The 15,853-nt window shown below is 56.6% G+C and overlaps 2 protein-coding genes across 7 annotated transcripts in view; one reads left to right on the top strand and one right to left on the bottom strand.

Annotated features, from left to right (window-relative positions):
* YPEL1 (yippee like 1) overlaps window positions 1-3,506 on the top strand; it is a 26,147-nt gene extending 22,641 nt beyond the window's left edge. For 4 of the 5 annotated variants that reach the window (XM_072819104.1, XM_072819107.1, XM_072819105.1 and 1 more), the window contains exons 5-6: window positions 433-483; window positions 698-3,506. In XM_072819104.1, the coding sequence (XP_072675205.1) occupies window positions 433-483; window positions 698-787 (141 nt within the window). In that variant the 3' untranslated portion in view covers window positions 788-3,506. The remainder of the gene's footprint in view (window positions 1-432; window positions 484-697) is intronic. The other variant, XM_072819109.1, reaches the window with a different exon arrangement.
* On the bottom strand, window positions 3,154-15,853 carry LOC140629616 (RING-type E3 ubiquitin-protein ligase PPIL2). 2 transcript variants are annotated; one of them, XM_072819103.1, is made up of 13 exons: window positions 15,697-15,853; window positions 14,786-14,946; window positions 13,598-13,673; window positions 13,072-13,178; window positions 12,577-12,666; window positions 12,252-12,285; window positions 11,595-11,712; window positions 6,720-6,776; window positions 6,058-6,130; window positions 5,884-5,946; window positions 5,649-5,791; window positions 5,275-5,377; window positions 3,154-5,004 (listed from the first exon to the last, which is right to left on the bottom strand). In XM_072819103.1, exons 2-12 carry the CDS (start codon window positions 14,825-14,827, stop codon window positions 5,281-5,283), a joined length of 900 nt encoding a protein of 299 aa, XP_072675204.1. In that variant the 5' UTR covers window positions 14,828-14,946; window positions 15,697-15,853; the 3' UTR covers window positions 3,154-5,004; window positions 5,275-5,280. The 2 variants fall into 2 exon arrangements, with proteins under 2 accessions (XP_072675204.1, XP_072675203.1); XM_072819102.1 differs by having other exon boundaries at window positions 3,154-4,724.

The raw sequence follows: 15,853 nt of genomic DNA, 5'->3' as shown, positions 1-15,853 counted from the left end.
CCCACCCCATGCCCTGCTCCCGTTGTCCCCACCCCTCCTGCTGACCTCAGATTTGTCCCTGGCACCCTGGCCGCGTGGGTGTGGCCGCCTTGGCGCAGTGGCCCTTGGCAGCCGCGCTGATCAGCCCGGGCAAGGCCACCCGTGCTCCCTCTTTCTGGAATTCCCGGTGGTTCTTCTTGCCCTATTGCCCATCACACATGAGGAGACTCGGCCGCCAGTGTGGAGATGGGCCCAGGGGGCCTGCGCGCCGCCCCCGGCCCCATTCCCTTCCTCCCTCACTGCCCATCCCCGGGGGGGGGGGGGCCTTCTCCCCCCCCCCCCCCCCCTCCCGGCATCTGGAACCATCCCCAGGGCGCCCGGGAGAGTTGCCTTCGCCTGCCTCCTACCTGCAGCCCCTGCGGGGAGTACCTCGCTCCTCCTCCTTCCCCCCAGATTCCCCTGCGCACGTGGACGCTCAGGAACAAGCTGGCACTACCCTTCCCCGTGAGTTCACCTGTAAGGCAGTGACGCGTGGCGGGGGACTGCCCTGCCCCTGCCCCGTGGGGGCTTGTCACCCAGACAGCGCCCCCCTCCACCCTGGGACACCTGGCGAGACTTCATACCACACGCTTATTTTCTTTGCCAAGAGTGTAATGAAGTTGAAAAGTGAAGTCAATCCTGCCCTGAAACCTTCTTTCTACTTTTTTTCTTTTTCAAGGAACATGCCTTTGAGAGCAGTCAGAAATATAAAGAAGGAAAATTTATTATTGAGCTTGCCCACATGATCAAAGACAATGGTTGGGAGTAAAGTGAAAACTTTGTTCTCTTCTGAATACTATTTTGTGAGAGACTGTAAATGTAACGGAGACGTAGGAGCATCCTGGATGACAGTATTTCTTGAACTTGAACCTTGCGGGCTGGCCTGTCCCGGCCGATCCGGTGGTAAGGTGTCCCTCCAGCCTCCGTCCTGTTCACGTACATGGCTGTTTCTGAAATGTTTCCGTGACCTTTTTCTAACTTCTCAAGTTCTAGAGAAAGAATTAACCGACTGATGACTTAACCGCCTAGTTAATACCTTCTTCTAAGCTATGCCTTTAAGATGGAGTTTGGCTGCGCTCTTTCATGTCTGATAGAAAACCAAACCGAATTTCCATGGACCACAGGGTTAAGGGCTTTTCAGAGCGAGTTCACTCCCCTCTTTTGGAGTGAGGATACTATAGGCCACTTTTTTTTTTTTTTTAATTCGTGAAACTACAGATGGGTTATTCCGCTTGCAGATGAGCTGTGAAAGCATAGTGCTCATGTAGGAATCTTCCAGAAACAGTCAAGTCAAAAAAAAAAAAAAAAAAAAAGCCAAGGGACCTTTTTTTTTTTAAAGCCTTGTTCAAAACTAGAAGACCCCATTGATCACATTTTAGATAATAAGCTATAAATAGAGAAATATGTCTGATGGAACATCTTGTTTATTTAAGCCAATAGCTTCCTTAGCTAGAAAGCGAGAGCGTTAGCAGAGACTGTTCCAGGGGGCCGCAGGTGCACACGTGCGGGGGGCTGCAGCCGGGCAGGGCTCTGGAAGCGGGGCTCCTGTGTCCGCCGCTGACGGGGTGGTCCACGCAGAGTTTAACGCACTGGACCGAGTCCGATCGGATCTCCTTTTCTACTCTGATGTACTTGAAGAAAAAGAATTACTCTTGCATACGAAAGAGGCCAGACCGGCGGGATGAACTTCCAAACTTGAGATTTGGGAGATGGTTTTAAAATTTTTTCAGGAAAGGTTAAACTTCCAAAACAGTTAAACTTTATAAGTTGAAATGGGTCTCCTGCGCCCCACTGATTCTGTCCCTTGAGCTGACGCAGAGGGGACCTGGGCCGTCTCCTACGTCCTGTGTCTCCACCACGTACTTTAAGTTCCAACCCACCTGTGCCTCTGCAAGGGGAGGGCACTCTGCAGGGTTTTGGCCGATTTTCAGAGAACAGAGGCCCAAACCCGTTCCCAGTTAAGTTTTGGTTTTCGATGTTCTGGCCTGACTGCGGCCGCTGGGCCCGGCCTGCTGCCCCAGGGCCTGGGAGAGCCCGGAGAGCCCGGTGCGGGGGGCAGTGCCCGGGGCAGGAAAGGGCCCAGGGGGGCGGGGAGGGAAGGGCCGCGGCGCCCGGGTCCCTGCGGAGCGCCCCTTCCAGGCCGCCGTGGGCCGCGCCTCTGCCTCGGGTGGAAGGCGGGCAGGTGGGGCCATGCGGCGCCGGCCGGACGGGGACAGCTTAGCGTCGAGCCCCCGAGCGCCCGGCCCGTCCTGGTACAGCTTCCCCAGCCCGCGCCCCGGTGTCGAAGGTCACGCTGAGCCGCGGCCTTCGGGGGCGCTCCGGCCACCGCGCGGGTCCCCCCCAGCTGGCACTCAAGCACCTCCGTCCTCAGCGCCCCTTCGCCGCGGAGCGTGTACCCGTCGCTGCAAACCTCGCCTAAACCCACCTTCGCCGCCTCGGCTCCTCGCCCGCCGCGGGACAGGGCCGCGTCCCGACGCCCCGCCGGCTCCTCCCGGAAACCGAGGGCGCTCCGAGGTCTTCTGAGCGAGCCGTGTACATACTGAACTCCTATTTAAAGCTTTTGTATGTTCTGGGCAAGTTTACTGCTCCTCTGATTTGAGCACTTTGGTTTTTGTATTGTCTTTTGTGATGGCATTGAAACATTTGTACCAGTGGTCTTAGGCCTTCTTTTGTACTTTTTGGTTTTTTTTGTTTTTGGTAACTGATACCAACGAAAACTCAACACTTTTTTTGTTGTTGGTCTTCCGAAAAATCAAAATCGAAGCTCCTTTCGAAACCAAATGAACAGACCGTGAGCTGGCTCCAGGGAAGGACATTCTCGAGACCACAACCAGATATGCTGGTGGAGTGTTGGAATGTTCCACCCTTTTAAATCCCTAAACAGTAAATATCATCCTGTGTCTTTTATTTAAATTATTTAAAGTATTTTTGTCCTTGAAGAATGGGGAGGGGATGCCAGGACCATAAATGCATTTAACTTAAAACTATGTAGTGTTTTCTGGCGCAGCACATCTGCTTTAGAAGCGTGGTTTAGTTTTGTTGCCGTTTTATATCTACATATATATATAGTATTTTTGTACCTTAACACTTATTCTTGATGGCATCTGTCAGATACTAGGCGAGATCAGACATGGGAATTTTTCCAAAAGTCCTTTAATTTACCTGGTGACCTCACCAGGTACTTACAAAATCTGAGTGGTTTTAATATCTAGAAAACTAAATTCCAGAACAACCTACAGAAATGTAAACCCTTGTTTGTCAAAGACCCTTGGGTGGATCTGCAGCCAGGGTGGCCCGGGCCTGCCTGGGGCCAGGTGAGTGTGGCCACTGGGCGCAGCTGGAGGGACGGACAGATGGACAGCAGTCCGAAGGTTTGCCCCTTTGAGCAGGACTGCCAAGCTCACGTGCACAAGCCTCCTTCAGCCTCCATGTCCAGCCCTCCGTCCTCTGTGTCTGTGTGAGGTTGAACAATAAAGCTTCCAATGTCAGACCTGTCCTTCTCAGTCGCACGTCCTGTCCCGGGCACTCTGCTCTCGGCCGACAGCCCCGGCTTCCTGCTGGGAGTGTTGGGTCAGGGTCTCCGAGCTCCTGTGGTGGCTCTGGTCTGGTCACCTGGGCTCCCCCTCCCCCAAAGGCTGCAGGGGAAGCCTTCTGGGACACCCCCTCTCCAGGGCCTCTGCCCGCACCCAGAGCCACCAGCAACTACTTGGTGGCCTGCAAGTGTGTTCACTTGGCTGTCACCACACGCAGCCCTCTCCTCCTGGGTGAACCCGGATCTTGGAGGCATTTTGGGCACAGACACTGGGACACAAGCGTTTCGCCAGCTATCAGATGTCTGGATGTAGCCGGGAGGGGTCGTGATGAGGTTGTGAAGAAGAGGGCCAGGCCTGGCCATGGGCACAGAGGGCTGAGTGGTCACCGTAGAGCCCCAGGCCCTGGCTGCACTCACAGGTAGGGTATGCAGAGGGCACGGTGCGTGGGGGGCACAGACCTTGTTCTCACACGGAGGCGAGCCACTGACTGCTGGGAAGCAAAATGCCAACAGGCTGACGAGCTCTGGGAAGGTGACCCAGATGGCATCTGTGTGGGTGTGTGCAAGGGACTTGAACAGAGGCAGGCGAGACAAGGCGTGGGTCTGGGGTTTCAGCATCCAAGATGGGAAAAAGCAGAGCCCAGGTAAATTCTGGAGCCACTACTGACACTCACTGATGGATTTGAGGTTTGGGCGAGGGGAAGAACCGGGGACAGAGCCTCAGAACGATAGTGTGACAAGCTGGAGGGGGTTGTGGCCGATGCTGACTCGAGGACTAGGTCTTGGGAGTGGGGGTGAGGGGTGGACAGCTATCCCCACGCTCCTGTAGAGGTGCTTTGGGAAGGCCGAGGTAGTGGTGTCAGTGTCGAGAACGTGGAAGCCATGCAGGCACACGCTCCAGAATGAACAGTTAGTGAGAAAGGGCAGGCAAGCAAGTGCTAAGTTTTTTTTTTTAAGACATAGAAAAATAAAAAGGGAAGGGATTTTTTAAGTCCAGAAACGCTGGTGAGGCTGGTCTGGAAGCCCTAGTGCTAGGGCGAGGGGTCAAGTGTTTGAGCCAAGGAGGGACCCTGAGGGTGGAAGGGGGGTCACGCCAGCTGGGCAGGGCCTTCGGCGCATCCATCAGTAGCAGCAGGAACCGGACAGCTGCTCCACGGGCGCTCCTGTGCCTGTCCTGAGGCAGAGAGGCAGGAAGTCCTGGGTGCAGCCCACACCTGGGCTGGCCAGAGCAGGCCCACGGGGAACATGGCTGTGACCACCCAGAGTCCCTGCTGGGTGGGTGGCCAGGCCCCAGTGAGTCCAGGCAAGAGGCAGCAGAAGAGGTTTTAGAAACTAATGGCAAGGCTCCCATGCAGGGTCCTCAAGCCACTGGCAGCGAGAGCCCCCCAAGGTGTGTCAGCGGAGCGCAGAGCCTGCCCCGAGTCCCCAGGTCGGAAGGTCCGGGGTTTGCGATTCTGTGTGTGTAACCAGGTCCCAGGTGATACACTGAGTACAGTCCCTGAGACGACGACAGCCGGGGTGGGGGAGGGTGGGAAAGCCAGAGTCGGGGGCCCTCCTCGCCCACACTGCTGGCTGGTCTGCGGGCCACAGGAAGGGGGCCTCAGGCAACAAGCAAGAGCTTTAGCGAGGTGTCGTCAGACGGGCAGGTGACGAGGCAGGAAACGCGGGGTTGTGGACACAGGCCCCCGGCCCCCAGACCCCCCCGGGGATCCAGAGGGGCAGACCTGCTGCTACCATGAGCTGAAGTCCCCAAAGCCTCGGCTGGGCTTCTTCTTGGCCACAGGCACAGCTGTACTGGTTGAGGGCTCTTCCTCTGCTACACGTTTCCTGGAAAGAGAAGGATCAGTTCCTCGAGCTGGAGGCCCACGCCCGCCCACGCCCTCCCACGCCCTCCCACAGCACCTGCTGCATGTGACGTCACAGCCACGCAGTCCCCACCCAAGTCCTCAATCTCCAGCCTGCACGGTGGCCCCCAGGACACCTGCTCACTGCTCAGCCCCGAAGCCTGGTGCTTCCCCGCCACTGGCACATTGTGGCCTGTGGGCCTTGGGAAGCCTGGAGAGCACCGTGCAAACGGCCAGCCCCGCGCTGCACTCACGTGGCTGCTGGGTTGATGTACTTGCCCACCCCCTGGCGGTACGTCTGGGGCCCCTGGCTCCCCGGCTTGGGCTGGCGGGTTTTCACTGTGCTTTCCGGGGCCGCTGCCTCCTCAAGCTGTGTCCTCTTCCGCTCCTCGGCAATCTGCGGTGGAGCAGGGCAAACAGGTGGCCCTGAGCCCGCAGGCCAGGCCAGTTCCCCGGGGCCCCGCCCCCCTTCCCCGGTGGCAGCCTCACCTGAGCGTCAGCCTCCTCATATGGGTCCACAAACACGGTGGTGGAGTCGATGCGGATCTCCTCCTAGCAGCAGACGGAGGCAGTGAGCCAGCGCCAAGAGGCAGCAGACCCTCCAAACCCATCTGCTGGTGCCAGGCCCACACGGCGGTCCCTCCATTCTCCCTTGGCACATACCTTAGGGCGGTCAGTTTTGGGGTCACTCTCCACATTCTCCATGGCTGTCAGTGTGTCAAAGCCCCCGACAACCCTGTGGCAGAGGGACGGGGGTACCTCTGAATGTGCACCAGGGCAGGGTGCCCCCAAGAGCCAAGTCCCCATGGCCTGGCAGGCAGAGGGGTAGGGATGAGGCACATGGCCTAGGGAGGAGGGGCTGGGGGGAGAAATAAGAGCAGGGCCAGCGGGCCACCCGGCTCTGTCCATAATGTTTTATCGGGACTCAGCCACACCCGCTGCTGCCACACTAGCTGCAGTGCCTTCTGACTGCCGAGTAAGGGGTGTGACCAACCACGAAGCCACAAAGCTGGAAATACCATCTGGGCCTTCACAGAACAAAAGCACAGAAAGGATGTGGCCCAGACCACAGATCTGGAACCATCTAGAGGAGGACCCGAGGGGGGTGAGTTTGGGCAGGGCCGCCGGCAGGTGCTGAGCCAAACATCCCCTTGGCCAAGAGAAATGCTCCAGGTCCCCACTTCTCCACAGCCAGAACCTCAGCAGTGACACATGTGGGCAGACGGGCACTGAGCTGGACGCAGGGGACAGGCAGTGAGCAGGTCCCCCTGGGAAGGAGCCCACCCCTGCACCAGCACCCGGGACCTCACGGCAGCTTCTCTTACCGCCCGAAGATGGTGTGCTTCTTGTCGAGGTACGCGCAGGAGCGGAAGGTGATAAAGCTGGGAGAGGAGGGGAGGGCAATCAGAAGAGCCCGCGAGCTTCCCCACCTGGCCTGCTTGGCCCCCAAGACTTCTAGGCATGCACCAGGCATCCACATCCTCCAAAAGCTGCTCTGGGGAGCCGGAGCTCACCCGTGTGAGTGGCCTCCACACCCTGCCACCCAGGGGCCCGGGACCCCAGCTCCCCGGGTGGCTCAGGGCACGGCAGCCCGGGAAAGGCCAGGGAGCCTCTGCCTCCAGCCTCAGCTGCTGCCAGCCTCCCCTCGGACAGACCCGCCAGAGCCGCAGGCAGAGGCTGCCAGGGCCGGAGAGGGAGACTGGACGCCTGAGCCAGTCCCATCACAACAGCCTCTGAAGGAACAGACACTATGAACTGGAAGAAAGACGGGCAGGAAAGGAGCAGACACCGAGGAACGTGGGTCAACATCCATAAATGCCGATCTAATCAATTTTCACACCTAACTTGGTGCAAAAACAAAGGACATTTAAATGCCCAACTCTAGTAACGTGGGCTGGGGGGTGGCACAGGCAGGGTCGGTCTGGGACGGAAGGAGGCAGACCAACTGCAGACTTGAAATAAATCTACTTAAAACCAGAAGTGACACAGAACTTCCAAATCAGGAGAAAGAAAAGGAAGAAATGAAAAATATTTTTTAAAAAGGGTACCCAGAAAATCTAAATTAGGATAATAGAACATACGGATACTGACTGGAAAGTTAAGTATGTCCCTCAGACCACCAGGCTGAGTTAAAGGAACCCCAAGTCTAGGGTGCCATTACAGGCAGGTCCTCAAACTTCAAAAATCTGGAAAGCTCCAAGTAAAAGAACAGAACATATCTAACAAGATGGAGAGAAGCATTCAGGGGGGAGTTGGGGGGGCCCAGGGCACGAAGCCACCCCCAGGAAGTGGCGTGGGCCAGGCAGCCCTCCTGGGACCTCACGCGCTGCTGCCCACATCCCCACAGCCCACGGCACGAGCAATCGGCAAGGGACAGCACTCCTTCAGAGCCCACCCGGCCTGACCAGCCACAGCCCGTGGGCGAGTCACCACAGACGTTCACACCCACAACCACACACCTGGACTCTGGCCACCATGTGGGTCTCTCTGCCGGGTGTTTCTAACACAGGTCGGGAAGCTTAAAAGGGAATGAAATAGTCCTCAAGAAAAAAGAAGGGAAGAGAAAAACAATGATAGACACGCCAGGAGTGAGCCAAGTCTACGATTAGTCCTTTGACCTCAGAGGACAGAGGAGGGGAAGCGCGAGCTGTCAGCAGGCAGAGACTCGGAGGTCTACAGCAGTGGAGGGCTGGACGGAAGCCTGAGAAGGGAGAAACACTGAAGGAAGCCAGTGAAGATGGAAACAGAGGCAAGTTACATAAAGTAAAACCAGAGAAGCCCTCCGCAAACCATGAAGGAGAGCGGGCAGGCAGGTGCAGTGAGGGACGGGAAGGGAGATGCCACGGAAACAAGTCTGGAAATCTAGAGGTGGACCAGTTATGTTCTGGCAAAAGAAAAGCTCCCCAGGTGGCCCACGAAGTGGAAGCAACTAAGGAATGAGCACGAAGGATCCGCAGAAGCTGTCCTTGGCCAGCTACCTTACCAAGCAGCCGAGCCCACTGTAAGCTAAGCCACCTCAGGCCACAAAGCGAGGAGGACAGGCTCACCATGCGGGCTGTGCGTGCTGGGCCTCAGGCCCGCCCAGCCAGATCCGGGTCCCGGGTGAGGGCAGCAGTATGTGGCGGACCTCCCAGCATGGCAAAGACTGGCCCAGTTTACTCCAGGCCAAAACTGTGACAGCAAGGCTGCTCAACCCAGAGGTAATACCCACAGATTCCAGAAGGAAAAGAAAACCATCTTGACCATAGGAACAGATGCTGAGAGAAAAGCATCTGGAAATCCCACAGCCTCTCCCAAAAAGTAGCACGATAATAAATTTGATCAGATGGTAAAACAGCACATAACGTGGAGAGCAGGATGTCCACGTCCTCTGCTTACAGGCCTGATGTGAGCTGACTGGTGTTCACACCAGAGAGAGGACCACCACCTATCTAGAAAACCTAAGACACTCTTAATAAAAACTATTTGAATTATAAGAGAATTTAATAAAGTAGTTAGATATAAAACAGACTTTCTCTATTTGAGCAACAGAATTGGAAAAGAATTCTGATCACAAAAATATCAAAGTATACAATCCTTAAAGAATAGCCTTGGGTGGAAAAACCCTCTAAAACCATACTAAAAGACCAAAAATATACCCTCAGGGAAAGTCAAACCACATCCTTAGATGGAAGATGTCCTACGTCTATCCTTTCAAAATATCAATGTCCCATCACTCCAAATTAGAATCCCCATAGACTCTGCTCTAGATAAAATGACCTCTAAGTTCAGGGCGCCTGGGTGGCTTAGCTGGTGGAGCACACACTCTTGATCTCGGGGTCATAAGTTTGAGCTCCAACCTGGGTGTAGAGATTACTTTAAAAAATAAAATCTTTTGGGACACCTGGGTGGCTCAGCAGTTAAGCGCCACCTTCAGCCCAGGGCGTGATCCTGGAGACCCTGGATCGAGTCCCACATCCGGCTCCCTGCATGGAGCCTCCTTCTCCCTCTGCCTATGTCTCTGCCTCTCTCTCTTTCTCTCTGTGTCTCTCATGAATAAATAAATACAAATCTGGGGATCCCTGGGTGGCTCAGCGGTTTGGCGCCTGCCTTTGGCCCAGGGAGCAATCCTGGAGTCCCGGGATCGAGTCCCACGTCAGGCTCCCGGCATGGAGGCTGCTTCTCCCTCCTCCTGTGTCTCTGCCCCTCTCCCTCTCTCTTTCTCTCTCTCCCTCTCTCATAAATAAATAAATATTAAAAAAAAAAAAGTAAGTAAATACAAATCTTAAAAGTATATAAATTAATTTAAATCTTTAAAAAATAATAAAATAAAATCTTTAAATGGGACACCTGGGTGGCTCAGCAGTTGAGTGTCTGCCTTCAGCTCAGGATGTGATTCCAGGGTCTGGGATTGAGTCCCACATCGGACTCCCCACAGGAACCTGCTTCTCCCTCTGCCTATGTCTCTGCCTCTGTCTCTCATGAATAAATAAATAAATCTTTAAAGTAAAATAAAATATTTAAAAACAAAAATGATCTTAAAGTTCATATTAAAGAGGAAACAACTAAATCAAGGCAAAACACAATGTAGAACAGTGAGGGTGGACTCACCTACTAGAACTTCCTATAGACAGCAAGTATGATTGAGTAGGTGTGATGGTGTGGGAATAACAAACAGGCCGTGGAGCAGAAGAGAACCCGGAATGGGACCCCGATTTACACAAGAAGGTAACATGTGCCCGAGAAGAGGAGGCTAAGGAGCCAGGCCTCTCCCAGAACACCTCCAGGAGGAGCGCCTCCTCCGTAGGAAGGACTCCGTAAAGGATGTAAAGGATTTATGGAAAATCACCTGCAACGAGTCACTGAAGCTAGGGGACCATCAGGGTAACAAAGGGAGGTGTTGTACTCTGTGGGGACCCCTCTCGAGAGAGGACACCTGGGGTCCGGGCGGTCCTAGCCCCACCCTGCTCCCCTGTGCCTGTGGTATCCAGGACCGAGTAGTCACACTTGACCACCGCTCAGACAGGCAACCTCACAGCAGAGGTGAGTCAGCTGTGGGGCTGCAACCAAACCAGGAAAAGGAGGGGTTACTCTCTAGTGATACCAGCACAACTGGAGGAAAACAAAATAGTTGGCTCACATGTACAGAAACCGTGTATAAATATATAATACAAAAATTAAAACCTTCCTACCTCAAACAACTAAAGTCTTCCAAAACTTCCGGAGATCCCACAAACCAAAGAACTAAGGGTAGACTCCCTTCAGTACAACTAAAAACCATACGAGAAACATACTGGAATATATTTTAAAATATTATGTGGGATCTTTCTAAATAGAAATATCCTGAATACAGATGCCTAACTAAAAGCACTGAAGAAAAATAACAAACCTCCTCATAAAAAGTGAGCAAAAAGGAAAGAGTTGGCAAAGAGCGAGCAGAAACCAAAGATTTTTAAAAATCAAAAATAATTAAATGCAGGCAGGTGAACTCCTACAGTTTCCAGAGAAAGAAGGACACACAGGCCAAGAGAAACCCTGGCTGCCTGGGCTGCCCCATTCCACCCAGCCGGACGGTTCTGCAAGGGAATCCCATCAAACGTGCAGGAAAGCTGCCACCCCCAATGCACCATCACCGACCTCCACGCTGCACAGACCCACCTCCCCCGTCCTGCTCGGTGCACAGGTGAGGGCCCTCCGGGAAACTGTCTTGCAGCCACCCCTGCCCTGCCAGGCTGGGTCTGGCCCCTCCCCTCCCCACACTCACTCCCACTGGGCCCTCACCCACCCCCAACCCCCCGCCTTTCTGTCAGGACCCGGGCAGCCCAGGCCAGTACTCCTGGCCCTTTCTCCTCCCCGCCCCGGCTGACCAGGCCAGGTATCCCAGGCATCTGATACAGTACTTCGAGCACAATCCTCGGGCCCTCACTAAGTCTCCCCGTTTCTACAAAGGCACTGCCTGTCCGAGGCTTCCCCCCACCCCCACCCGGGCCAGCACCTGCTTCCTGCGGCCTTGGCCTCCCTGGGTGTCTGAGCAACCATTCATGTTATTCCTTCACAGACACGCACCGCAGGGCACGCACACAGGGTGGGGGGAGGGGTGGCACGTGAGTCTCTTCTAGGGTACTGCCCACCTTCTGGGCGGGGTTCAGGTTGAGCTCTTTGCCCCTTAACCACAAAGCTGAGAGAGAGGACCCCCCCACAACAGGCACCCCCTGACTCACAACTGAGACTTATTGGCGTTGGGTCCCGAGTTGGCCATGCTGAGGACGCCCCGGCCCGTGTGCGAGAGATTGGGCCGGAACTCGTCTTTGAAGGGCTTTCCCCAGTACGACTCCCCACCTGGAAGAGGAAGCAGAGTGGCTGGCAGCCAGAACGACTGGGTCCCAGCCAAGTGCAACCAGTGGGACACAGCCCAGCCCCAGAAATGTGTCCGAGTCCTGAGGGGCACTACCGAGTCCTTCAGAGGGCAGCCCTGGCCCCGAGGGACCCTCACCACCCTCTCCCCACAGGTCCCACCCAGCCCGCTGGGAGCCCCGCAGGGGAGCCGGACCCCCAGTACAAGGACTAAAGAGTGAAAGCCATGGGTCATTACCGCTCACAGCACACGGCGGGGGAGGGAACAGCCTGGGCCCAGGGAGCCAACAGGCCACCAGGGGGCTCTAGGGGCAGCAAGAGGGCATCCTGTTGCTTCTCCCCAACTGGCTAGGCCTTGCATCCATCTCAAAATGAGAAAACTGAGGGATGTGCCTGAGGTCACACAGCAGGTTGGTAGCTGGCCTATCAGATTCCACATCTGGACCTCTCGGCACGGCCCCCACCCCCACCGCGGCCTACAGAGCAGCCAAAGCTGCCAGGGAAGCCCCTGCACCAGTGCCTACCTGTCCCTGTGCCGGTGGGATCACCCCCCTGGATCTGTAAGAACAAAAAAGCCAGTCAGCAAGCTGTGCCCCCAAGGCCCCGCCTGGCCCTCAGGCCACTGCCTACCTGCCACGTGGGCTCAAGAGCAAGGACAGGGCCCTCCCAGGCCAGCTCTGCACGAGCCCAGCATGGCTGGGCTGGGGACTCTTAGGGGTCAGGCCGCAGGTTCCCCCCTCCCCCGAGGAGAAGGGGTTTGCAGCTATGACTCGCAGGACACCTGGACAGGAGTCACACAGCCCCTTTGGAGGTGCAAGGCTGTGGCCAGTGCAGACCCTTGTCACTCACCACAAAGTTCCTGATGGATCTGTGGAAGATGGTGCCATCGTAATACTGCTTCTTGCAGAGCTTGATGAAGTTCTCACAGGTCTTTGGCGTCTACAAAAGAGCCCAGATACTTCTGTGAGGTGATGAGCAGCTGACGGGCAGATTGCAACCACCACCCAGGGCCTTAATTGTGCGAGGTGCCAGTCAGCTGCCCGGGCCCAACAAGATGACACAGGACCCGTGAAGCTCAACGACCAGATGCGTGCATCTGCCGTGACCCTGTAGCGAGGGCCACAGAGACACACTCAGGCAAGTGGGGGCAGGGTGTGCACGCCCCTCCCAGAGCACGGGCCTACGATGTACAGCGAACAGCATCCCCTCCGGGGAGGAAGTATGAGCACCATGCCTTCCAGAGACCAAGTGGAACATTCTACTGCAACATGTACCAAGTGCAGCTGCATATTTAGACCCTGGCACGGAGCACGGGCTCGGGGCAGGAACGGCAGCCACACGTACCATGTCGCAGTGCAGCTCCAGGTTGAGGTCGCCCTTGTTAGTGTGAAGCCGCACGTAGCCCTTCTTCTTCACAAACTGGTAGCGCAGCACGTCCTCATCAATGGCAGCTGTAAACAGAGGCCTGAGCTCCACGCTGCCCTCCAGCTGGGGCAACACCCCTCCAACCCCACCGCCAGGCTCCGGGCCCAGGAGCCTGAGGGTCTGCCCCGCTGAGCACAGGCTCATGGGCCCTGGGCGCGGGACAGGGTAGGTTCTCGGGCAGAGGGAGAAGGAGGAGGGGCTCAGCGTTTAAGCCTGGATATGGAGGATGGTGGGTAGAAGGGGACAGGGGGCCCCCCACTGCAGCCACTGCCCGCCTAGACACAGACACTCTTTGAGAAAGGGCCCATCGCTGCCTGACCATGCCCAAGCTGCCTAAGCACCCATGGAGGCCAAGCACGGGGGAGCGACGCTCAGTGGGGCCGGCGCCCGGTGTTCAGCCACTGTCAGGCAGCACTGCTGGGGATGGAGAGGCAAAGGCAGCTACCTGCTTCATGTGTGGTCTCTGGAACCATGGCGGTGGACGTGAAGGAGGCGCTGACCTTCCCGGTGGAATAGTGTGCCTGCAGAGGGAACCAGGGGGCACGTGAGTGGCGCCCCGGGAAGCCAGAGGGCCTGGATGCTGCCACTTGGCCCCACTCAGTGCCCTTCCTCCAAAAAACTGTCCCTTGCCGCTGCCCGGAGAGCCTGGCAGGGACTTCCGGGGGGCCTGGCCTGGCCTGCATCGACTCTAAGGGCCCAGGGAACGAGGGGACCGAGCCGGGGTACCAACCACAGAGGGGCCTGCCTGCACGGGAGGCTGAGGCCCAGCTGGCCAAGGCTCTCATGTTAACAGAAACCCTGGAAATAAGTAGAAACCGGTCACCCCTGAGGTTCACAGTGTGAGGGACTAATTCCTTTTTAAAGGCTCCAGTCTTCTACAGTGAACACACTGCTTTTTTAGTCAGGGAAAAATAAGCCCCATTAGGTTGTATTTTTATCTGAGACAGTGATGGAAAAAAAGGGATTTCTTACCCTCAGTAGGAAGCACGACAAAATGCTAAGTGCTGTCGTTTTAGAGAGGTGGGATTGTGAACAAACTGTCTTTTGCAAGTTTTCCTGGGTAATTTTGAGGGCACCTCAGAGCCACCTCTATCCCCCATCCCCCCACAGCCCTGCCTGAAGAGGGGAAGGGGCAGGCAGCTCTGGGGCCTGATGGGTTGGGGCACAACTCCAAACACCCTCACTGCACACGGGGGCCTCAGGGCTGGCTGGTGAGTGTTGCGAGAAGCAAACGTGTCACTCAGGAGGAGGCCCAGGCAGGGGGCACCCGCTGTCCTCTCCTCTCAGCACCATGGCATCCTCAAACACCCCTGCAGTCTCTCCCAGAGGTTCCTCTAGGCAGGAGCTGCACCCACGGGCTGCCCTCTCTGCTGTCCCCAGACACACAGACCTGAGGCTGCAGCGGCACATGGTAACCAGGCAGCAGTCCACTCAACATGTCAAGTCCAGACTACGGAGCTTGGGCTAGGGTGAGATACGGACCGTGCATGGCCCCCAGCACGCCCATCTGCCACCCCTGGCCTCCTGAGGCCCGGCCTCAGTGCAGCCCTCCACATGTACCCCAGTACCCTCTGAGGGGCTGAGATGGGCAGGCTGGCTGTGCTGGCAGCCGTGTAGCCCTCTGCCCACTCACAGCGTTCAGCTTGTCTACTTTCTTCTTCTCCGGGACTCTCATGGTGGCCGCCAGGACCTCGTCTCCTTTGAACTCCTTGTAGAGCTCCTGCAGTGTCTCTCGGGTCTCGGCATTTGTATTTTTCAAATAATAAGACGGGTCCTGTTTTGCCTTCTCTTCATCTACAAAACAGCACAGGGGCCCTGATCAACCATGGCCCCAGCAATGTCTGCAGACAGGCACGACAGGGACAGGGGGCCACAGCCAGCTCCAACACCGGAAGCCCAGAACAGGACAGAGGCCGACTACCCAAGCCTCCACACGGTAACACTCTCCTGGTGGCCACGAGGCAGGGAAGGGGGGTGCGGAGGAAGAAAGCAAGGCAAGAGCCCACAAGGGTGGCAAGTCAGCCCGCCCGCAGTTTCCACTGTGGTCGGCTCCGGGCTCTGGCCCCAGCTGTGCTCTGGCCCCAGAGGCTGAGACACAGCCCGGAACCACTCGATGCTGGGGGCGGCAGCCACCTAGCTGAGCAGGGGCCACAGTCACCTCCCCTCCTGGGACCTGCTTCCATGCCAGAGGGACCCAGCAGCCTGCATGAACCACTTGTCCCCACAATGGGAACAGAGAATCTCTAAGGAGCAAGGGGGGTCCTTGGGCTGAGTCTTGAGTGGGGAGGAGGCAGCAGCAAGGCCACCAGCGCATGAGGCTGTAGGCATCAAGCATGTGGGCCCCAGCTGGGACTCCACACATCGGGCTCCCTGTGGGCGGGTGCGGTGCTGCCAACCTCAGCACAGAAGCTAAGCATCGGCCAGTCTGGGCTTGAGCTAGACTCCTGGTGCTCCGGTCCCCAGCAAGGTGAGGGTTTCACCCAGAAAGCACTGACCTATTTCACCCAAACCCCTGGCACGCAGAGCAGCCGTGGCTGTACCTACCTGGATCTGTTATTTTTATGTTATTCTTAACATGAAAGAAGTTGGAGACATTGAATTTGTCCAAATTGGTGGGGTCCTGCAGCAAAGAGAACACGTGCAGCACAGTGAGCCGGCAGCAGAGAATGGGGTGTCGAGCTGGGAATGGAGGGCAGCAGGG

The sequence above is a fragment of the Canis lupus genome, assembly GCF_048164855.1.
Source record: "Canis lupus baileyi chromosome 27 unlocalized genomic scaffold, mCanLup2.hap1 SUPER_27_unloc_1, whole genome shotgun sequence".
Taxonomy (NCBI): domain Eukaryota; kingdom Metazoa; phylum Chordata; class Mammalia; order Carnivora; family Canidae; genus Canis; species Canis lupus.
The sequence above is the reverse complement of the archived record's forward strand: the minus strand, read 5'-3'. Positions and strand labels throughout refer to the sequence as shown.